The sequence below is a fragment of the Salmo salar genome, chromosome ssa24 (genome assembly GCF_905237065.1).
Source record: "Salmo salar chromosome ssa24, Ssal_v3.1, whole genome shotgun sequence".
Classification (NCBI taxonomy): Eukaryota; Metazoa; Chordata; class Actinopteri; order Salmoniformes; family Salmonidae; genus Salmo; species Salmo salar.
In genome coordinates this window covers 36,110,403-36,135,555 of record NC_059465.1, presented here as the reverse complement: position 1 = coordinate 36,135,555, position 25,153 = coordinate 36,110,403, and the positions used below count along the sequence as shown (strand labels likewise).

Genomic DNA, 25,153 nt, shown 5'->3' with positions numbered 1-25,153 from the left:
ACCAGAATTCTCACAACGTGTAGAACAAGTTTGTGAAATTTCCCCAGGAGACTGCGTGACCCCACAGCCACTCAGCAATTCCACATCCTGCGTTACGCAACTCTCACACAAGTTCTCCTCTCTTTATGTTTGACTGCTGACATTTACCATAGACTGCTGTCGGTCACTCTAAACCCAATCACAATTGAATCAAGACAGCCCGATGTAAAATATCTGTTGAAATATTTATTAACAATGTTACAGAAACCTTAGCAGCAGGTTTGAGGGTGCTGGCTTGTGTCCTAAAAACTATACAAAAGCATTTACACCCAGGAGAGATCAAATCAGCTTCAAAAACTGTGTCGAGAACTTGTACACATTCATTTAGTAACACATTGATATATTCATATAAAAACAGACAAAAACATCACCGGCTTTCATGACATCAAACAACTGACGAAAACCAAAACTACTCTATTAAAAAAAACGTGATGTTTTAGTGCAAAGGCAGTAGAAATATAAAAACACTTGTGTTGTTCTCTGTGGTATAAAAACGTGGGAGGTTAGAGGTGTGTATCTGCGATGGGGATGCGTCTTAGTTCTACTATCTGAGACGGGGCCGTACTCCCACCGTCATGGCTCCCGTGGATCGACTCGTTGTCACTCAGATTAAGGCCCGATCCTGACAGGGGGAGAGAGACAGAGACAGCGCATGTCAAGCATCACTTATTAATAATGTTGTCATCTCTGGTCCAAGGCGTAGTGCGCATTCATCCACTACTCTCTGTACACTACACCGTGGATCAGAGCTATGATAAATGTTTGACATCATTCAGTGTTAACTTAGAAACTCGTTAACAAAACATCAAGTCATTTGTTCTTTGTATACCGAAGATTTCGACATCAACACCTGCTGCAGTGTCCTGAGTGAAAAGTGACTGTGATCAATAAACAGTTAAATCAACACTTTATGTAAAATAGCATTTTCAACATTACCAAAGGTAAAGACATGAACAATGGATTGTCCAAAATGGCACCCTATTCCCTATATTGTGCACTACTTTTGACCAGGACCCATGGGGCTCTCGTCAAAGTAGTACAAAACAATAGTACAAACAATATGGTATTGTTTGGGATGCACACATTGTGAAAATATACAGGTCCATTAAAATGTCTGCATACTTTCTATCTGGTTCAAGAGGGGCCAGGATTGGTTGTTTTTTACCCATAATAATCACCCCCCCTCTATTCTGTTTAACCTTGAAGAAAATAGAAAATACTGTAAGTAAGTGGAGCGCTTCAGGTGTTCCACAACAACCAAGCAAACAACCAAGCAGTCTGATGAAGACATAATAGCAAATATTTGTGTTTATACATTTTCCTTTATGATTTTCAATCTTATTTAACCTTGATTGGTTGTTGTTTGACCAGTAAGAGAGGTAATTAAAATGTAAATGCCACCCATCCATATCTGTATTCCTCTTGAGGCTGAATGTTGGGGTGTACCGATGGGTGATAGAGAAGGCCAGAGAAATGCTAACTCCTCCTCCATAACAACTGCCTATTAGAATACAGCGCACACAATCCACGTCACAGACGGCAGAAGAAGGGTTAGCTCTCCTCTCCCGAGGCTTTTGTTTACGGTAACATTACCCTCTCTACCCAATCCACTCTAATTAACACCTCTGACTCCCTCCAAGTCCGCTGCCACCAGGGGGACTTTTAATTTAGCATCGCCACGGCAATGGACAAGTGTTTTTCTGGGTGTGGATACTGGTGTGTATTCCCAGCCCACTCCCAGGGGCCCGGTTAGCACTGAGGTGCCAGATTAACCTGTTTAGCATGGGGCCCTTCAGGGACTGATCAATCAGGGACTTAGCTGGCCACCACGAGGAAGGGTCAAATCCTTTTCCATGATATGGACACGGCTACCAGGCTTGACTGGTATACAAGTTAAATGTCACGTCTCTTTCCATAGGGTGTTTCTATGAACAGAGATCTTAATTGGTGAGAGAGAGAAGGAAGGTTAATAAAACTAACAGGTGTCCTCTCTAAAGAATCCAACCACAGTGAACGTAGTAGCTATGTGTGGCGAAGAGACGTCCCATCTAAACAGTATGAGGATGTCACGCTACATGTCATGACTCTTTCACAGAGCACTGCCGGCTTGGTCACTACGAAAGAGCCATGACATCACCATTCTATGGTTTCGTCCCCAATGGAACCCTATTCCCTTTATAGTGCACTACTTTGGACCAGGGGCTATATATATATATTTCATACAGAAAAAGGACTGAGCACTACTTGGCATGTGTTCAGTTGGGTCTACCACTTGTTATTCAGGCAGTGTGAAGCGATTACTCTGTGACTTGAGAATGGGAGCGGTGATATATCAGTCTGCTGTTAGCCCTTTATCTCATTAAACATTGATGACTGAGGAAAAACTGTTCCTAAGGGTGCAGGATTAAAGCTCTGCAAAGGAGTGATCGAGCAGGGCCAGCAGTAATGACTTCCATGGGAACACACACATGCAAACAATACATTTACATTTTAGTCATTTAGCAGATGCTCTTACAGTAGTGAATGCATAAATTTCATACATTTTTCTCCATACTGGCCCCGCGTGGGAATCGAACCCACAACCCTGGCGTTGCAAACACCATGCTCTACCAACTGAGCCACACGGGACCAATACACGCATGCATACACTGTCACGCCCTGACCATAGAGAGCCATTGTTTCTCTATGGTGAAGTGGTTCAGGGTGTGACTGGGGGTGATCTAGTTTATTTATTTCTATGTGGGGTTCTAGGTTTGATTTTCTATGTTGGTGATTTGTATGACTCCCAATTAGAGGCAGCTGGTAATCGTTGTCTCTAATTGGGGCTCATATTTAAGTAGCTGTTTTTCCCACCTGTGTTTATTGTTTTGAGTTAGTGCACGTAGCATCTCTGTAGTCACGGTTCGTTGTTAGTTTATTGTTTATTTGTTTTTGTCTTTGCTTAGTTTCACTTTCTAATAAATAATATGGAACTCAACATTCGCTGCGCCTTGGTCCGACATTTATTCCAGCGACCGTGACATACACACTCACGCAAGCACACACACAACCGTGTACATGAGCGCACACACACAAAATCACACAAAGGTTAAAGGCCATATGTGAGTCACCCATATTCCAGATAGAGAATGTATGCTCAAGTACAAATTGGAACTTTAGTCTACGAGGGAATAAGATTTGTATGTTCTTCCAAGTTTTCCCATGTCACCCCGCTTCTCTGCACACTCCACTGGCTTCCAGTCTAAGCTTGCAAGACCATGGTACTTGCCTATGGAGCAGCAAGAGTAACTGCCCCTCCCTACCTTCAAGCTTTGCTCAAACCCTACACCCCCAACCCGAGCCCTCCATTCTGCCATCTCTGGTCTCTTGGCCCTCTTGGCCCCTGAGTCATTGGAAAATGTAGCCTACGAGGGAATAAGATGTGATTTGTATTTATAGTGAGTCATTGCATTTTTCACTTCTCCCATGACATCATTATGGTGTTGAGGAGTAGGACAAGGAGTTTTTCCTGAGCATGTGACCTGACCAGGAATAACTCTGCACTCTAGTTATTGGCTTCATATTGATGGCTAATGAGGAATACGTGTGCAGGATTAGCAATAGGCTCTGTCCCAAATGGCACCGTATTCCCTACAAAGTGCCCTATGGGCCTTTGTCAAAAGTAGTGCACTATATAGGGGGTTGGGATTGATGTGGTAAGGGTTCAGTTTGTGTTTTTCCCACTACCTGTTTATCCATGTAAACGTCCAAATGCCAAAAATAAAAAACCTTGACAAAAAAGTAGTGCTTTATATAGGGAATAGGGTGCCATGTGGGACTCAGCGATGATGATTCTTACCAGTCTTTAAGGCAAATATGAGGTCATCAAAGTCCTGGGACTCATCGTCGGCCACTAGGTTGGTGTTGATGAAGCCTCCGTCGGTGGAGTCGGTCCCACTCTGAGGGCTCTGCTTAAACACACTGCTGGGCTGGCTGTCTGGATGCAGAGACGCACACTCCCAGTCCGCAGACACCTGCCACACACACACGCACGCAAGCACACACAGCCGCAGAAACGCGCAGACACACACACGTTTACAGACTGAATATGGTATTATCAAAGACAGCCACTCCAACAAATTCCAACAAGTTGAAATGACAGAGCCTAAAGTATGTCAGGGTTCCATTTCTACAGTGCCTTTTATGAGCTAACATTTAGAGTGTTTGGATAGCTAAGTGGTTGTCCTCAAGGCGTTTCATAGACAACACTAACCAGAGATGAGCGTGTAAATGGGTCAACTAAATCTCCATGATTAATGCAATGACACACACCAGGCCCATTCTGGCACCAAGTCCGCTCTGGGTAGCAGAGAATGGGCCTGTGAGCCGTGTAATCACGCCTGAGACATGGAGGGTCACACAGAGTTTGTTGCCCAAACTCCCCAAAGGGTTAATGCAGGATGAGGGGTCACGTGGGCCTCATACAAAATCAGGTTCTGGGCCTGTTGCTGATGAATATGAGACAGAGAGAGACACAGAGAGAGACACAAAGTGAGACAGAGAGAGACACAGAGAGAAAGACAGAGAGGGACACAGAGAGAGACACAGAGAGACACAGAGAGAGACACAGAGAGAGACACAGAGAGAGAAACAGAGAGAAAGACAGAGAGAGACAGACAAAGAGAGAGACAGAGACACAGAGAGAGACCGATACATAGAGACAGAGACACAGAGACAGAGACAGAGAGAACAGAGAGATAATCACTGAATGTCTACAAGAGTAGTGGTGGAAAGAGAGTTCAGCACCCTCATAGACAACTAGCTAGGCAGACAGACAGGCAGTTAGACACAGGCAGACAGACAGGTATACAGTTAGACACAAACAGGCAGACAGGCATACAGTTAGACACAGGCAGACAGGCAGAAAGACAGAAACAGGCAGACAGGCAGGCAGGTGTAATAGCTTATCTCAGTTTTTCTTCATCTGGTCCTGGGGACCCTAAAGGGCTGCACATTTCAGTTTTGCCCTAGCACTACATAGCTGATTGAAATGAACAACATATCATCAACAGCCAGACAGACAGCTGGTGTACTAGCCTATCTGAACAGGCTGTAATGACAGACAGCACGGCGTAATTGTCTATAATGGGTACAGAGTGTCTAGAGCTTGGTGAATTAGGCACCGCCAGGCACCAGTGGATTTGTCATATCCGCTCTGAAGGGGGTTGATGAGATGCCTCCCATGTACCAATCCCCTCCGCCTCTCTCGCCCCTCTCTTTCCTTTCCACCTCTCAATTTTCTCTCTTTTCTCTCCAACACAACGTTTGTGTTCTCAAAAAAACAGGATTAGTGGATTCCTACTTTGGCAAAAAAGGGACTGTGTGTTACCAGGAGAAATTACGTAAAGTCTGCCCCCCCTCTGTCTCCCCTACACTGGGCAGGGGACAAAGAGGAATGGGAGGTAAGGGTGAAGCAGACTCAGAGGTTTGGTAACAGTGGTCAGCCAGCCAGTCAGCCAGTCAGCCAGCCAGTCAGCCAGTCAGCCAGCCAGCCAGTCAGTCAGCCAGCCAGCCAGCCCGCCAGCCAGTCAGTCAGTCAGTCAGTCAGTCAGTCAGTCAGTCAGCTGGGGGCTTGTAGGGCTTGAACAGGGCTTCTCACTATTTCTTCTCCATAGTTTGGGCAGTGAGGGAGGGAACAATGGCAGAGAGAGACTGCATGTGTGTTACCTCCTCCATGGTTCTGATGAGGTTCAGGGTGGACTTGTTGATCTCCTCCCCTATGGTGGCGGTACCCCCTCCCTGGTAGGCGGAGTCTGGACTGCCCTGGCCATTCATCTCCACCGTGTAGCTGGCCTTGGCTGGCCAACATAGCTGGTTGTGCATCAGGAAGTACACAGCAAACACGTACAGGCCCTGGGGAGAGGGCACAGGGCAAAGGTCAGGGGTTATGTGTGTGTGTGTGTTACTAGAGGAGGTTAGGTCACAGACCTACACCACCCTGGGAGAGAGAACATAAGAGGTACAGAGAGGCTCAGCGCTAACCAGCCAGCTTCACGTGTTGTATTGTTGTCTCTACCTTTTGCCCTTCGTGCTGTTGTCTGTGCCTAACAATGTTTGTACCATGTTTGTGCTGCTATCATGTTTTGCTGCTGCCATGTTGTGTTGTTGTTATGTTGTGTAGCTACCATGTTGTGCTGCTGCCGTGTTGCGTTGCTACCGCATTGTTGTAATATTGTGTTCCTGCCATGTTGTGTTGCTATCGTGTTGTTGTCATGTTGTGTAACTACTATGCTGTGTTGTCCTGTGTTGCTGCCATGCTGTGTTGTTGTCTTTGGTCTCTCTTTACATAGTGTTTCTGTCTCTCTCTTGTCGTGATGTGTGTTTTGTCCTACATTTTTATTTTTATCCCAGCCCGCGTCCCCACAGGAGGACTTTTGCCTCTTGGCAGGCAGTCATTGTAAATAAGAATTTGTTCTTAATTGACTTGCCTAATTAAATAAAGATTCAATAAAACATTTAAAAGTTAGCCAGGGAGAGAATGATTTCAGTAGCAATTAACAAGACAGATAGAAATCAATTTATAGGATAATAGAAGACGTAAAATAAAATAATGTAAATTACTAAACTCAATCAGGGACATTCTAAACATTCCTCAGCCTCAGCTCTAAAATGTATTAAATACTTTTATCACCCTCATCAATCTATACACAATACCCCATAATGACAAAGAGGAAACAGGTTTTTAGAAAATGTTGCATATGTATTAAAAATAAAAAACAGAAATACCTTATTTACATAAGTATTCAGACCCTTTAATATAAGACTTGAAATTGAGCTCAGGTGCATCCTGTTTCCATTGATCATCCTTCAGATGTTTCTATAACTTGATTGGAGTCCACCTGTGGTAAATTCAATTGATCAGAGACAGGATTGTGTCGAGGCACAGATCTAAGGAAGGGTACCAAAACAATTCTGCAGCATTGAAGGTCCCCAAGAACACAGTGGCATGCATCATTCTTAAATGGAAGAAGTTTGGAACCACCAAGACTCTTCCTAGATCTGGCCGCCCGGCCAAACTGAGCAATCTGGGGAGAAGGGCCCTGGTCGGGGAGGTGTCCAAGAACCTGATGGTCACTCTGAAAGAGCTCCAGAGTTCCTCTGTGGAGATGGGAGAACTTTCCAGAAGGCCAACCATCTCTGCAGCACTCCACCAATCAGGCCTTTATGGTAGAGTGGCCAGATGGAACACACACCTCAGTAAAAGGCACATGACAGTCCGCTTGGAGTTTGCCAAAAGGCACATAAATGACTCTCAGACCATGAGAAACAAGATTGAACTCTTTGGCCTGAATGCCAAGCGTCATATCTGGAGGAAACCTGGCACCATCCCTACGGTGAAAGATGAACAGAGCAAAGTACAGAGAGATCCTTGATAAAAACCTGCTCCAGAATGCTCAGGACCTCAGACTGTGGTGAAGGTTCACCTTCTAAAAGGATAACGACCCTAAGCACACAGCCAAGACAACGCAGGAGTGGCTTCGGAACAAGTCTCTGAATGTCCTTGAGTGGCCCAGCCAGAGTCCGGACTTGAACCTGATCGAACATCTCTGGAGAGACCTGAAAATAGCTGTGCAGCGACGCTCCCCATCCAACCTGACAGAGCTTGAGAGGATCTGCAGAGAAGAATGGGAGAAATACAAATACAGGTGTGGCAAGCTTATAGCGCCATTCCAAAGAAGACTCAAGGCTGTAATCGCTGCCAAAGGCACTTCAACAAAGTACTGAGTAAAGGGTCTGAATACTTATGTAAATGTGATATTTAAGTTTTGTATTTTTATACATTTGCTAACATTTCAAAAAATCTGTTTTTGCTTTGTCATTATTGGGTATTGTGTGTAGATTGATGAGGGGGAAAAAATGATTTAATCAATTTTAGAATAAGGCTGTAACGTAACAAAATGTGGAAAGAGTCAAGGGGTCTGAATATTTTACGAATGCACTGTACCTAGAACACACTGAAACATTTGTGTGTTTACTTGACCCATTCAATCCAGGCTTACATTTCTGCAATGCAAGAAAACCATCCTGGACATCAAGTTACCAGTTTCTAGTTCCCTAGATGTAATAGGGCCCAATGTCTTCTCAGGAATATTCTATCCATTCGCTGATGTTTGCCCTTCCTGTACAGATGTCCTCTGATGTAGCCTAGTAGCTCCAGAGCAGTGCTAACTAACCACTAACCAGGCTGTATGAAATATAGCCAGTGCACTGGAGCCAGCTGGCTAACGGCTGCTCAGTGGACTACTGCATTAGTGATGCTGCTGTGGTTTAGAGATGGTAGAATACAGCCATAGCATTAACAATGTCTATATAGTTCAAATGGATGCAGAGAAAATACCTTCTTTGTATGTTTGCACACACACACACACACACACACACACACACACACACACACACACACACACACACACACACACACACACACACACACACACACACACACACACAGCTGTTGTGAGCAGAAACATTAAACAGCCTTTTACAGTCAAAGAAACAGTCACTCCAACAACAATAACAACATGGAAAATGATCCTAATGGAAAATGTACCGCATGAGGGAGATAACACAAAACAACCTGAAAGAGCGTGCAACTGTCAAGTGTGCAATATCATAGAGGCACATAAGCAACTGTGGTAAGAAATTGCTACAGAACAGAAGCAAGTGTGATAATCAGATACTATACCAACTCAATAGATAGCAAGGATAAGCTATGTCATTGGAATGATTCTTTAGGGTTTCTGAGGCTTATGGCAGTCACAACAGTAAACCGTGATCTGAAGATTTGCTATCCTGCCATACACGTATAAACCTCACTCCACACAACATAGAAGGAATGTGATTATATCATAAATCCTAATGAAATGATCATTTCAATTATGCTATTTTTAAAAACCTAATTCATGCTAATGCAGCACTGTACTCTACATTTCCTGTCTGTTGATTCCACTCTATTAATGTTCATTAGTGTTGGTGATGACGTGCCCTTAATGGCTGTGTCATGACACAAATATCAGTGCTCTGATCTCAATGTTCCTCATCTCCCTAAAAAACAAATTGTTTTTCCTCCGTAAATGCAGACTCTCAAAGCAGAACAATTGTCCCTTAATTGTGTTCCTGCCGACACCAACAGCTTCACAACAGGTTCAAAACAGCCTGACGCTGGCATCGCTAGGAAAGAGAACAGTAGCAGTAGCAGTAGGAGTAGGAGTAGCAGTAGGACTAGAGGTAGGAGTAGGAGTAGCAGTAGCAGCAGTAGGAGTAGCAGTAGCAGCAGTAGGAGTAGCAGTAGGAGTATCAGTAGGAGTAGTAGTAGGAGCAGGAGTAGCAGTAGGAGTAGCAGTAGCAGCAGTAGGAGTAGCAGTAGCAGCAGTAGGAGTAGCAGTAGGAGTAGCAGTAGGAGTAGCAGTAGGAGCAGGAGTAGCAGTAGGAGTAGCAGCAGTAGTAGCAGCAGCAGTAGGAGTAGCAGCAGGAGTAGCAGCAGGAGTAGCAGTAGGAGCAGGAGTAGGAGTAGCAGCAGTAGTAGCAGCAGGAGTAGCAGTAGGAGTAGGAATAGGAGTAGCAGTAGGAGTAGCAGTGGGAGTAGCAGTAGTAGCAGGAGTAGCAGTAGGAGCAGCAGTAGTATCAGGAGTAGCAGTAGGAGCAGCAGTAGGAGTAGGAGTAGCAGTAGCAGTAGTAGTAGCAGGAGTAGCAGTAGGAGTAGGAGTAGCAGTAGCAGTAGGAGTAGCAGTAGGAGCAGAAGTAGTATCAGGAGTAGCAGTAGGTGCAGCAGTAGGAGTAGGAGTAGGAGTAGCAGTAGCAGGAGCAGTAGTAGCAGCAGCAGGAGTAGGAGTAGCAGTAAAAGTAGGAGTAGCAGTAGGAGCAGCAGTAGTATCAGGAGTAGCAGTAGGAGCAGCAGTAGGAGTAGGAGTTGCAGTAGCAGGAGCAGTAGTAGTAGCAGGAGTAGCAGTAGGAGTAGCAGCAGTAGGAGTAGCAGCAGGAGTAGCAGTAGGAGTATCAGTAGGAGTATCAGTAGTAGCAGCAGTAGTAGCAGCAGCAGTAGGAGTAGCAGCAGGAGTAGCAGCAGGAGTAGCAGTAGGAGTAGGAATAGGAGTAGCAGTAGCAGTAGGAGTAGCAGTAAAAGTAGAAGTAGCAGTAAAAGTAGGAGTAGCAGTAGTAGCAGGAGTAGCAGTAGGAGCAGCAGTACTATCAGGAGTAGCAGTAGGAGCAGCAGTAGGAGTAGAAGTAGGAGTAGCAGGAGCAGTAGTAGCAGGAGTAGCAGTAGGAGTAGCCGTAGGAGTAGCAGTAGCAATAGCAGCATGAGTAGCAGCAGGAGTAGGAGTAGCAGTAGCAGTATTAGTAGGAGTAGGAGTAGCAGTAGCAGTATTAGTAGGAGTAGGAGTAGCAGGAGTAGCAGCAGTAGTAGCAGCCGCAGTAGTAGGAGTAGCAGTAGAAGTAGCAGTAGGATTAGGGGTAACTGCAGTAGAAGCAGGAATAGCAGTAGGAGTGGGAGTAGCAGTAGCAGGAGTAGCAGCAGTAGTAGGAGTAGCAGTAGCAGTAGGAGTAGCGGGAGTAGAAGTATCAGTAGCAGGAGTAGCAGGAGTAGCAGTAGGAATAGCAGTAGCAGGAGTAGCAGTAGTAGTATCAGTAGAATTAGTAGTAGTAGCAGTAGTAGTAGGAGTAGCAGTAGTAGTAGGAGTAGCAATAGTAGAAGGAGTAGTAGCAGTAGCAGGAGTAGTAGCAGTAGGAGCACTCTGGAATATCTAGGTCAGATGTATTTGTTTAGAGTTAATCGATGGTCTTGAACACAGCTCGCTTTGGAACCTCATTACATGTAGAAAAGGAAACTGTCTGTTCCAGATAAATTATTCCTGTCTTACAGAGAACACTCCCTGGAAAGTACTGCTTTTGTCTGGTGTAGATAAAGTTGTGGTGGTGGGGGGGGGGGCGTAAATGACAGGCTGTGAAACAAAGCCATGTCTTAGACAGTTCACTCGATTGATCTCCATGAAGTCTTGATATCAACTGGATAACATTGGAGGAAGTAGGTCATACCGTTGGTCAGGCTGGACATCTGATCAGATGACTTCATAGTTCGGTATTTGTGAATGGTTCGGGTTTCTAAGCACATCAGTTATTGTCATCGTGACATCTCCCACGCGGCAGGTAGACTAGTGGTTAAAGCGTTGGGCCAGTAACCGAAAGGTTGCTAGATCGAATCCCCAAGCTGACAAGGAAAAACTCAGTTGTTCTGCCCCTGAACAAGGCACTTAACCCACTGTTCCTACGCCGTCATTGTAAATAAGAATTTGCTCATAACTGACTTGCCTAGTTAAAAAATAATAAATGTCTAAAGCAGGAAGCACCAGTGACTAGAACAATAATAGAGTGGTCAGATGAAGCAGACGCTAAGCTACAGGACTGTTTTGCAAGCAACAGACTGGAATATGTTCCGGTATTCCTCCAATGGCATTTAGTACACCACATGTGTCATTGGCTTCATCAATAAGTGCATCGATGACGTCGTCCCCACAGTGACTGTACGTACGTACATACTCCAACCAGAAGCCATGGATTATCCGCACTGAGCTAAAGACTAGAACTGCTGCTTTCAAGGAGCGGGACTCTAACTCGGAAGCTCAGAAGAAATCCCGCTATGCCCACCGACGAACCATCAAACAGGCGAAGCGTCAATACAGGACTAAGATCGAGTCGTACTACACCGGCTCTGACGCTCGTCGGATGTGGCAGGGCTTGCAAACCATTACAGACTACAAAGGGAAGCACAGCTGAGAGCTGCCCAGTGACACGAGCCTACCAGACGAGCTAAACTACTTTTATGCTCGCCTCGAGGCAAATTACAATGAAACATGCATGAGAGCACCAGCTGTACCGGAAGACTGTGTGATCACGCTCTCCGCAGCCGATGTGAGTAAGACCTTTAGACAGGTCAACATTCACAAGGCTGCAGGGCCAGACGGATTACCAGGACGTGTCCTGCGAGCATGCGCTGACCAACTGGCAAGTGTCTTCACTGACATTTTCAACCTCTCCCTGTCCGAGTCTGTAATACCAACATGTTTTAAGCAGACCACCATAGTGCCTGTGCGCAAGAACACTAAGGTAACCTGCCAAAATGACTACCGACTCGTAGCATTCACGTCTGTAGCCATGAAGTGCTTTGAAAGACTGGTCATGGCTCACATCAACACCATTATCCCAGAAACCCTAGACCCACTCGAAATCTCATACCGTCCCAACAGATCCACAGATAATGCAATCTCTATTGCGCTCCACACTGCCCTTTCCCACCTGGACAAAAGGAACACCTATGTGAGAATGCTATTCATTGACTACAGCTCAGGGTTCAACACCATAATGCCCTCAAAGCTCATCAATAAGCTAAGGACCCTGGGACTAAACACCTCCCTCTGCAACTGGATCCTGGACTTCCTGACAGGCCGCCCCCAGGTGGTAAGGGTAGGTAACAACACATCCGCCACGCTGATTCTCAACACAGGGGCCCCTCAGGGGTGCGCGCTCAGCCCCTCCTGTACTCCCTGTTCACTCATGACTACACGGCCAGGCACGACTCCAACACCATCATTACATTTGCCGATGACACAACAGTAGTAGGCCTGATCACCGACAACAACGAGACAGCCTATTGGGAGGAGATCAGAGACCTGGCCGTGTGGTGCCAGGACAACAACCTCTCCCTCAACGTGTTCAAGACAAAGGAGATGATTGTGGACTACAGGAAAAAGAGGACCGAGCACGACCCCCATTCTCATCGACGGGGCTGCAGTGGAGCAGGTTGAGAGCTTCAAGTTCCTTGGTATCCACATCACCAACAAACTAACATGGTCCAAGCACACCATGACAGTCGTGAAGCGGGCACGACAAAACCTATTCCCCCTCAGGAGACTGAAAAGATTTGGCATGGGTCCTCAGATCCTCAACAAAAAAAAACAGCTGCACCATCGAGAGCATTCTGACTGGTTGCATCACTGCCTGGTATGGCAACTGCTCGGCCTCCAACCGCAAGGCACTACAGAGGGTAGTGAGAACGGCCCAGTACATCACTGGGGCCAAGCTTCCTGCCATCCAGGACCTCTATACCAGGCAGTGTCAGAGGAAGGCCCTAAAAATTCTTAAAGACTCCAGCCACCCTAGTCATACTGTCCTCTAAGCTACCATACGGCAAGCGGTACCGGGGCGCCAAGTCTAGGTCCAAGAGGCTTCTAAACAGCCTCTACCCCCATGCCATAAGACTCCTGAACATCTAGTCAAATGGCTACCCAGACTATTTGCATTGCCCCCCCCCCCCCCCTTTACACTGCTGCTACTCTCTGTTATTATCTATGCATAGTCACTTTAATAACTCTACCTACATGTATATACTACCTCAACTAACTGGTGCCCTCGCACATTGACTCTGTACCGGCACCCCCCTGTATATATTGTTAATTTTTACTGCTGCTCTTTAATTACTTGTTACTTTTATCTCTCATTCTTATCTGTCTTTTTTTGAAACTGCACTGTTGGTTAGGGGTTTGTAAGTAAGCATTTCACTATTATATTCGGCGCATGTGACTAATACAATTTGATTTGATTTTGATGTCTGCAGCTTATTGAGCCGGGCGTCATCTACATAGAGCCAGGGACCTGTGTGACACACTTAATGGACAAATGGTGTCTGGGAGAAAAATTGACAGCTAACAGAGACATTCACAAGGACTAGTCTAAAAGAAGAATTATGCCGCTGTCCAATCCACTGTCTACCTAATGCAACAATTGTTAGAATGTTGTTGAAAAAAATTATTTCAAATTATACACTTACTTTATGTGTGTGGAATCTACCCTCAACTAGCAACAGACAATGAAGTTCAAACATCTTTCAGCACATTGTCAGTTATGAATCCGTTACTAAACAAGATGTTACGTACTAGTGGCTGTAGATCATACAGCGCTGTACAGAAGTACCTCATGATTAAGTTCTCTCCATCTTACTAATGGCCCCGTCTCCTCTCTCAGTCTCACCCTCTCTGATATGCATTCCCACTCTGTACTGAGAGTACTGAGAGAGCGGTCTGGCCTCCACTCTCTGGAGATACGGTATCTACGATAGTCCTCATGCTATCTTCACTCAAATAGAGCTCACACTGGCAGGGCCAGACATCAAAAGGTTGGCTTCAAAGGCAACTTGAACACCCTTCATCACACACACACACTCACGCAAGCACACACACATCAAGGCACGCAGGCACACGCCCACACACATCAATAGACCAACATGCACGCGCGCACACACACACACGGGGCCCAACAGTGCAGTGGCTTAAAATGATACTTAAAATGCCCTTTATCTACTTCCCCAGAGTCAGATGTACTCGTGGACACCATTTTTATGTCTCTGTGTCCAGTATCAAGAAAGTTAGAGGTAGTTTCGCTAGCCATTGCTAACTAGCGTTAGCACAATGACTGGAAGTCTATGGGTATCTGCTAGCTAGACTTCTAGGCATTGTGCTAACGCTAGTTAGCAATTGTGCTAGCGATGGTTAGCAACTTCCTTCAAACCTCAAGCAAAGACTTAAAAATGGTATCTAAGAGTTCATCTGATTCTGGGGAAGTAGATAAAGGGCCTCATTGCCAAAATCCCAAAGTATACCTTTAAGCCATTGCACTGTTGGGCCCCTCATGTGTGTGTGTGTGTCCCTTTAAGGGATTATTAATACATAGTACACGTGTGCCTCTAGAGAGCTATGAGCTTTGAGAAGGAGAGAAGCTATTCTGAACTCACACACACTGGCAAAAACAAACTGAGGAGAGTTACTGAACCTGAGGAGAGTTATTACGCCTAAGTCTACACATCTGGCCTCTCAAGAATCTAGGAAGTTGCTGGAGTGCTATTGTAACATTTACAAAACTAAGAAAGATTTTCCTTAAGTTTTGACAGAAATAGAGAGTCAATAAGACACACGGTGATGATATCTTACCAGCAGGAGGTTGAAGATGACGTAGAGGATGAGCATCCATAGGTATCTGTAGCCCATGTGTAGTCCTGCCCACAGCAACACCAGGGACACCAGGGCAAACAGGTACAGCACCATGGGCACCTCTGAAACACACACAACAGCGCAGAGTTACTCTAATACACAGTTAACACACACAGACACACACACCCATAATGACATTCTTAGAATGAATACATTATATTTTAACCTATGACGATCAGAAATTGGGAGTTTTTCCCAAAAGTTCAGAGTGTTCTAAATGATCTCTGCTCTCTGTCCAGGCCTGGCTGTGGCCCAGTATAGTGTAGTGAGCTGGGCCCGGGGCAGCGGGCTGAGACCAGGCCCTTAGGGCTGGTTAATGAAGCCACTCTTAATCTGGAGGCTTTACTGTAGATCACAGATCCTGGCACAGGGCTGCCTCGTACAGTAAACCCGTCTCCACGCACGAACACACTCCCACACCCACGAATGCACACGTGCACTGACTGGACGCTGTGCCAAGTGCTCAGCTAAGACTGGGCTGTAAGTAGTCCCTACACATGCTGGTAGGACCTAAAAGTGAGTGGTTCTGGTAACCCACTTTTTATAAGTACAGAACCGACCAAAACAGATAGGGGACAGAGACATACCAGGTAGATGATATACCAGGTAGATAATATACCAGGGTGATGTTTGACCAGGAAGATGCTATACCAGGGAGATGCTATACCCGGGTAATTATATACCAGGGTAATGATATACCAGGCAGATGCTATACCAGGGAGATGATATACCAGGGTAATGATATACCAGGGAGATGCTATACCAGGGAGATGATATACCAGGTAAATAATATACCAGGGTGATGCTATACCAGGGTAATGACATACCAGGGAGATGCTATACCAGGGTAATGACATACCAGGGAGATGCTATACCAGGGTGATGCTATACCAAGGTGATAATATACCAGGGTAATGACATACCAGGGTGATGCTACACCAGGGTGATGCTATACCAGGGAGATGCTATACCAGGGTAATGATATACCTGGTAGATAATATACCAGGGTGATGTTATACCAGGGTAATGATATACCAGGGAGATGCTATACCAGGGAGATGCTATACCAGGGTAATGATATACCAGGTAGATAATATATCAGGGTGATGCTATACCAGGGTAATGATACCAGGGTGATGCTATACCAGGGTAATGATATACCAGGGAGATGATATAACAGGGAGATGCTATACCAGGGAGATGCTGTACCAGGGAGATGATATACCAGGGAGATGATATACCAGGGAGATGATATACCAGGGAGATGATATACCAGGGTAATGATATACCAGGTAGATAATATACCATGGAGATGATATACCAGGGTAATGATATACCAGGTAGATAATATACCATGGAGATGATATACCAGGGAGATGATATACTGGACAGGATATGGCACATCGTACCCATATCTCTAACCCTGTCAGAATCGGGCCCTGACTTCTTTAGAAAGACAGACGGACAGGAGCACCATGGCTATGGCTGAGCACTGGGATAGAAACCTTCTCAGAGAAGGCCTGAACCCCCTCTATATTAGCAGGCCTGAATCCCCTCTATTATATATCTGACCTTTGACTTTGCTCCCGGAACAACTCTCATTTTTGAGGATTATTTATTTAACTTATCCATTTCACATTTTAACAGTATCTCACTACAAGGCTTCATGATCCTGGAGATCAAAATGTAAAACAATATAACGGGAATAAACTATCCTCTATATTAGCAGGCCTGATCCTCCTCTATATTAGCAGGCCTGAACCTCCTCTATATTAGCAGGCCTGAACCTCTATATTAGCAGGCCTGAATCTCCACTATATTAGCAGGCCTGAACTTCCACTATATTAGCAGGCCTGAACCTCGTTAATATTTGCAGGCCTGAACCTCGTTAATATTAGCAGGTCTGAACCTCCTCTATATTAGCAGGCCTGAACCTCCTCTATATTAGCAGGCCTGAACCTCCACTATATTAGCAGGTCTGAACTTCCACTATATTAGCAGGCCTGAACCTCGTTAATATTAGCAGGCCTGAACCTCCTCTATATTAGCAGGCCTGAACCTCATCTATATTAGCAGGCCTGAACCTCATCTATATTAGCAGGCCTGAACCTCCACTATATTAGCAGACCTGAACTTCCACAATATTAGCAGGCCTGAACCTCATCTATATTAGCAGGCCTGAACCTCCACTATATTAGCAGGCCTGAACCTCCTCTATATTAGCAGGCCTGAACCTCCACTATATTAGCAGGCCTGAACCTCCTCTATATTAGCTGGCCTGAACCTCCTCTATATTAGCAGGCCTGAACCTCCTCTATATTAGCAGGCCTGATCCTCCTCTATATTAGCAGGCCTGAACCTCATCTATATTAGCAGGCCTGAACCTCATCTATATTAGCAGGCCTGAACCTCCACTATATTAGCAGGTCTGAACCTCCTCTATATTAGCAGGCCTGAACCTCATCTATATTAGCAGGCCTGAACCTCCACTATATTAGCAGGCCTGAACCTCCTCTATATTAGCAGGCCTGAACCTCATCTATATTAGCAGGCCTGAACCTCCACTATATTAGCAGGCCTGAACCTCCACTATATTAGCAGGCCTGATCCTCCTCTTTGACCCTCCACCTCTTATGCAGACTATTAATTAGGGCGACAAACAAAAAAAGAACCTTCATTCAGGAGCCAAGAGAGGGCTGAGTCATTAAAAGGTGCAGTGCATCGATACTGCAAGAGAGAGAGCGAGGGGAAGAGATGGAGATAGAGAGAAAGAGGAAGCGGTGAAGAGAGGGAAAAAGAGAGAGGGAGGAAGATATGGAGAGAGAGAGAGAGAGCTTTGTCTCTGTGCTCATTAATACCTAGCGTGTTAGCCACAGGGAGCACAAAGAGTGACTGCATAATGACAGGGCTGTTGAGTGGGGCCCAGAAAGTAGCCGCTCTTGTCCAAATTGCATCTGGTCCAAAAAGGCACTGAATGAGACTAACCTCTGAAACGCACTCCGAACAAAAGAGTTTGAATATCAATGGCAGCGGCATATTCATTTTTCATTTGGTGGATAGCATTGAAATGCATGCCTCTCCAAAAAATCTGCAGCATGTTGACAGGCAATATTTAAGTTAGACTCTATCAAATGACCTGCACCTGAGTGTGTGTGAGAGACTGTGTGTGTATGTATTTGTGCCTTGCAAAAGTATTCACCCCCTTGGCGTTTTTCATACTTTGTTGCATTACAACCTGTAATTTAAATTGATTTGATTTGGATTTCACGTAATGGACATCCACAAAATAGTTGAAATTGGTGAAGTGAAATGAAAAAAACGAACTTGTTTAAAAAAATTAAAATACATTTCAAACGGAAAAGTGGTGCGTGCATATGTATTCACCCCCTTTCCTATGAAGCCCCTAAATAATATCTGGTGCAACCAATTACCTTCAGAAGTCACATAATTAGTTAAATAAAGTCCACCTGTGTGCAATCTAAGTGTCACATGATCTGATTTGGGGTGGCAGGTAGCCTAGTGGTTAGAGCGTTGGACTAGAAACCGGAACGTTGCAAGATCGAATCCCAGAGCTGAACAAGGCAGTTAACCCACTGTTCCTAGGCCGTCATTGAAAATAAGAATTTGTTCTTAACTGACTTGCCTAGTTAAATAAAGGTAAAATAAAAAAATCTGTCACATGATCTCAGTATATATACATATATACACCTGTTCTGAAAGGTCCCAGAGTCTGCAACACCACTAAGCAAGGTGCACCACCAAGCAAGCAGTACTATGAAGACCAAGGAGCTCCCCAAACAGGTCAGGGACAAAGTTGTTGAGAAATACAGATCAGGGTTGGGTTCTAAAAAAATATCTGAAACTTTGAACATACCACGGAGCACCATTAAATCAATTATAAAAAAATGGAAAGAATATGGCACCACAACAAACTTGCCAAGAGAGGGCCGCCCACCAAAACTCATGGACCAGGCAAGGAGGGCATTAATCAGAGAGGCAACAAAGAGACCAAAGATAACCCTGAAGGAGCTGCAAAGCTCCACAGCGGAGATTTGAGTATCTGTCCATAGGACCACTTTAAGCCGTACACTCCACAGAGCTGGGCTTTAGGGAAGAGTGGCCAGAAAAAAATAGGCAAACACATTTGGTGTTCGCCAAAAGGCATGTGGGAGACTCCCCAAGCATATGGAAGAAGGTACTCTGTTCAGATGAGACTAAAATTGAGCTTTTTGGCCATCAAGGAAAACGCTATGTCTGGCACAAACCCAACGCCTCTCATCACCCCGAGAACACCATCCCCATAGTGAAGCATGGTGGTGGCAGCATCGTGCTGTGGGGATGTTTTTCATCGGCAGGGACTGGGAAACTGGTCCGAATTGATTGAATGTTGGATGGCGTAAAATACAGGGAAATTCTTAAGGGAAACCTGTTTCAGTCTTCCAGAGATTTAGACTGGGATGGAGGTTCACCTTCCAGCAGGACAATGACCCTAAGCATACTGCTAAAGCAACACTCGAGTGGTTTAAGGGGAAACATTTAGATGTCTTGGAATGGCCTAGTCAAAGCCCAGACCTCAATCCAATTGAGAATCTGTGGTATGACAAAGATTGCTGTACACCAGCGGAACCCATCCAACTTGAAGGAGCTGGAGCAGTTTTGCCTTGAGGAATGAGCAAAAATCCCAGTGGCTAGATGTGCCAAGCTTATAGAGACATACCATAAGAGACTTGCAGCTGTAATTGCTGCAAAAGGAGGCTCTGCAAAGTATTGCATTTTTTTTTGGGGGGGGTGAATAGTTGTGCACGCTCAAGTTTACTGGTTTTTGTCTTATTTCTGTTTGTTCACAATAAAAATTATTTTGCATCTTCAAAGTGGTAGGCATGTTGTGTAAATCAAATGATATAAACCCCCCCAAAATCTATTTTAATTCCAGGTTGTAAGGCAACAAAATAAGAAAAATGCCAAGGGGGATGAATACTTTCGCAAGCCCCTCTACTCTTCCTGGGGTCCAGCAAAATTATGGCAGTTATACATTTTAAAAACATTACAATACATTTATAACAGATTTCACAATATACTCAGTGTGTGCCCTCAGGCCTCTACTCTACTATCACATATCGATAACACAAATCCATGTGTACATGTGTGTATAGTGCATATGTTATCGTGTGTTTGTATGCATGTGTCTGTTTGTGTTGCTTCACAGTCCCCGTTGTTTCATAAGGTGTATTTTTATCTGTTTTTTAAATCAAATTTTACTGCTGGCATGAGTGACTTGATGTGGAATAGAGTTCCATGTAGTCATGATTCTATGTAGTACTGTGTGCCTCCCATAGTCTGTTCTGGACTTGTCTTGTGGGGTATGCATGGGTGTCCGAGCTGTGCGCCAACAGTTCAGACAGACCGCTCAGTGCATTCAACATGTCAATACCTCTCACAAATACAAGTAGTGATGAAGTCAATCTCTCCTCCACTTTGAGCCAGGAGAGATTCACATGCATATTATTAATGTTAGCTCTCTGTGTACATCCAAGGGCCAGCCGGGCTGCCCTGTTCTGAGCCAATTACAATTTCCCTCTTTGTGGCACCTGACCACACGACTGAATAGTAGTCCTGGTGCGACAAAACTAGGGCCTGTAGGACCTGCCTTGTTGATAGTGCTGTTAAGAATGCAGAGCAGCGCTTTATTATAGACAGACTTCTCCCCATCCTAGCTACTGTTGTATCAATATGTTTTGACCATGACAGTTTACAATCCAGGGTTACTCAAGCAGTTTAGTCTCCTCAACTTGCTCAATTTCCACATTATTCAGTACAAGATTTAGTTGAGGTTTAGGGTTTAGTGAATGGTTTGTCCCAAATACAATGCTTTTAGTTTTAGAAATATTTAGGACTAACTTATTTCTTGACACCCATTCTGAAACTAACTGCTGCTCTTTGTCAAGTGTTGCTGTCATTTCAGTTTCTGTGGTAGCTGACATGTATAGTATTGAGTCATCCGCATATATAGACTCTGGCTTTTCTCAAAACCAGTGGCATGCTGTTAGTAAAGATTGAAAAAAGTAAAGGGCCTAGACAGCTGCCCTGGGGAATTTTGTCGGAGAGGCTTCCATTAAAGAACACCCACTGTGTTCTGTTAGACCATAAAACATACGTTTTTCCAGTAACAGACTATGATCGATAATGTCAAAAGCTGCACTGAAGTCTAACAAAACAGCCCCCACAATCTTTTTTATCATCAATTTCTCTCAGCCAATCATCAGTCATTTGTGTAAGTGCTGTGCTTGTTGAATGTTCTTCTCTATAAGTGTGCTAAAAGTCTGTTGTCGATTTGTTTACTGTAAAATAGCATTGTATCTGTTAAAACACAATTTCTTCCAAAAATGTACTAAGGGTTGGTAACAGGCTGATTGGTCGGGTATTTGAGCCAGTAATGGGGGCTTTACTATTCTTACTGTAGGTTGGGGAATAACTTTTGCTTCCCTCCAGGTCTGAGGGCACACACTTTCTAGTAGGCATAAATTGAAGATATGGCAAATAGGAGTGGCAATATTGTCTGCTATTATCCTCAGTAATTTGTTGTCAGACCCCGGTGACTTGTCATTGTTGATAGACAACAATACTTTTTTCACCTCTTCCACACTTCCTTTACGGAATTCAAAATTGCAATGCTTGTCTTTCATAATTTGGTCAGATATACTTGGATGTGTAGTGTCAGCCTTTGTTGCTGGCATGTCATGCCTAAGTTTGCTAATCTTGCCAATGAAAAAATAATTAAAATAGTTGGCAATATCCTCATCAATCCACGGGGATTTAACAGTTTTCACAGCCATTTTATTAATGGGTGCATGCTTATTAGTAACTGGGATAAGCAATTTCATAAATGTGTCAAGTGCAGCGTCTGGTTGCTCGTCATTACACACCACGGACCAACAAATATTCTTCACATCTACAACATAGGAATCACTACAAACCTTATTGTATGACTTCTTATACACAATATTAGGCTCAGCCTTTGGAACTTTGGTTTTCCTAGATATGGCTACTATATTGGTCTATAGCAGCTTCCCACCAGAAAGGGCTTTAGGTGAGGCAGATGAACCTGTAGCCATATTACTTCAACAGTATTTAACATGAGATCCTCTCTAAGCTTTACCGGAATGTGGTTCTGAATATAATCAGCCTCACCTCCACCTTTGGCATTTCTGTATTTTCTGTAGATCTTATAACCATGTATTGCTACCACTGTATCATCAAAGGTATTATCTAAGTGAGTTCAGAGATAGTCAGAATATGAATGTCATTAGTTACTAGAAAAGTATTAATTTGTCCCGTGTGGCTAGAGCATGGTGTTTGCAATGCCAGGGTTGTGGGTTTGATTCCCACGGGGGACCAGTACAGGAAAAAAAAATAATAAAAATGTATGCATTCACTACTGTAAGTCGCTCTCGATAAGAGCGCCTGCTAAATGACTAAAATGTAAATGTAAAAATGTCATGAACCTCGTTTCTTAAGCTACATATGTTAAAACCTCTCTGGGGTATGTGGGACGCACCCGCGGGACACACTATTCAAAAGCCAGTGAAATAGCAGGGCGGCAAATTCAAAACAACAAAAATCTCATAATTCAAATTTCTCAAACATACAACTATTATATCCCATTTTAAAGATACACTTCTCGTTAATCCAACCACATTGTCCAATTTCAAAAAGGCTTTACGGCGAAAGCATAACATTAGATTATGTTAGGACAGGGCTGAGACAAGAAAAACCACACAGCCATTTCCCAAGCAAGGAGAGGCTTCACAAAAAACAGAAATACAGCAAAAATTAATCACTAACCTTTGACGATCTTCATCAGATGACACTCCCAGGACTCAATGTTACACAATACATGTATGTTTTGTTCGATAAAGTTCATATTTATATCCAAAAACCCCATTTTACATTGGCGCGTGATGTTCAGAAAATGTTTTGCCTCCAAAACTACCGGTGAATGAGCACATCAATTTACAAAAATACTCATCATAAATGTTGATAAAATTTACAACAGTTATTGAAAGAATTATAGATACACTTCTCCTTAATGCAACCGCTGTGTCAGATTTCAAAATAGCTTTACGGCGAAAGCACATTGTTCAATATTCTGAGTACAGAGCTCAGCCATCAAAGCAAGCTATACAGTTACCCGCCAAGTTCTGGAGTCAACAAAACTCAGAAATAGTATTATAAATCTTCACTTACCTTTGCTGATCTTCGTCGGAATGCACTCTCAGGACTCCCACTTCCACTGAAATGTTCGATAAACTCCATATTTATGTCCAAATACCTCCATTTTGTTCGCGCGTTCAGATCACTATTCCAAAGGCACAATGTGCGAGTGCAAAACCCTAGACGAAAAGTCAAAAAGTTCCATTACCGCTCGTATATTCGATAATATTCCAATCGGACAATAGCGTATTCATTACAGAGGAAAAAGAAGCAACGGCGCGCCTGCGTGACCGCGCAGTAAACAACTCATTGGCCTCAGGCAGTCCACTTGTTGAGTCAGCTCTTATTCTCTCCCGAGTAACAGTAGAAGCATGAAACAAGGTTCTTTAGCACACTCAGCCAAACCTTATGTCCTAGCCGTGTCTGAATCCTGACTTAGGAAGGCCACCAAAAATTTGGACATTTCCAGCCCCAATTACAACATTTCCTGTCAAGATAGAACTGCCAAAGGGGACGGAGTTGCAATCTACTGTAGAGATACCCTGCAGAGTTCTATCCAGGTCTATACCCAAACAGTTCGAGCTTCTACTTTAAAAAATCCATCTCTCCAGAATGTTGCCGCTTGTTTAGACCCCCCTCAGCTCCCAGCTGTGCCCTGGACACCATATGTGAATTGATTGCCACCATCTATCGTCAGAGTTCGTACTGTTAGGTGACCTACACGGTGATATGCTTAACACCCCCGGCCGTCCTACAGCTAGATGCCCTCAATCTCACACAAATTATGAAGGAACCTACCAGGTACAACCCCAAATCCTTAAACATGGGCACCCTCATAGATATCATCCTGACCAACTTTCCCTCTAAATACACCTCTGCTGTTTTCAACCAGGATCTCAGCGATCACTGCCTCATTGCCTGCGTCTGTCAATGGTCCGCGGTCAAACGACCACCCCTCATCACTGTCAAACGCTCCATAAAACACTTCTATGAGCAGGCCTTTCTACTCGACCTGGCCCGGGTATCCTGGAAGGATATTGACCTCATCCCGTCAGTAGAGGATGCCTGGTTGTTCTTTAAAAGTGCTTTCCTCACCATCTTAAATAAGCATGCCCCTTTAAAAAAAATGTGGAACTAAGAACAGATATAGCCCTTGGTTCACTCCAGACTTGACTGCCCTTGACCAGCACAAAAACATCCTGTGGCGTACTGTACTAGCATTGAATAGTCCACGCGATATGCAACCAATATACACAGTCAGTTAGGAAAGCAAAGGCCAGCTTTTTCAAACAAAAATTTGCAGCCTGCAGCACTAATTCCAAAACGTTTTGGGACACTGTAAAGTCCATGGAGAATAAGAGTACTTCCTCCCAGCTGCCCACTGCACTAGGAAACACTGTCACCACCGATAAATCCACGATATTCGAGAATTTCAAGAAGCATTTCTCTACGGCTGGCTATGCTTTCCACCTGGCTACCCCAACCCCTGCTGCACCCCCAGCAGCAACTGGCCCAAGCCCCCCCCGTTTCTCCTTTACCCAAATCCAGACAGCTGATGTTCTGATAGAGCTGCAAAATCTGGATCCCTACAAATCAACTGGGCAAGACAATCTGGACCCTCTCTTCCTAAAATTATCCGCCGCCATTGTTGCAACCCCTATTACTAGCCTGTTCAACCTCTCTTTTGTATCGTCTGAGATTCCTTAAGATTGGAAAGGGGACGCGGTCATCCCCCTCTTCAAAGGGGGAGACACTAGACCCAAACTGTTACAGACCTATATCCATCCTGCCCTGCCTTTCTAAAGTCTTCAAAAGCCAAGTGAACAAAC

The 25,153-nt window shown here is 44.5% G+C and overlaps 1 protein-coding gene across 2 annotated transcripts in view; it reads right to left on the bottom strand.

Moving 5' to 3' along the window:
- Positions 1–205: 205 nt before the first annotated feature.
- Positions 206–25,153, bottom strand: part of LOC106585809 (adhesion G-protein coupled receptor V1) — a 235,723-nt gene continuing 210,775 nt past the window's right edge. For both annotated transcript variants that reach the window (XM_014172456.2, XM_014172457.2), the window contains 4 exons: positions 15,054–15,175; positions 5,746–5,931; positions 3,878–4,052; positions 206–661 (listed from right to left, as the gene is read on the bottom strand). In XM_014172456.2, the coding sequence (XP_014027931.2) occupies positions 543–661; positions 3,878–4,052; positions 5,746–5,931; positions 15,054–15,175 (602 nt within the window). In that variant the 3' untranslated portion in view covers positions 206–542. The remainder of the gene's footprint in view (positions 662–3,877; positions 4,053–5,745; positions 5,932–15,053; positions 15,176–25,153) is intronic.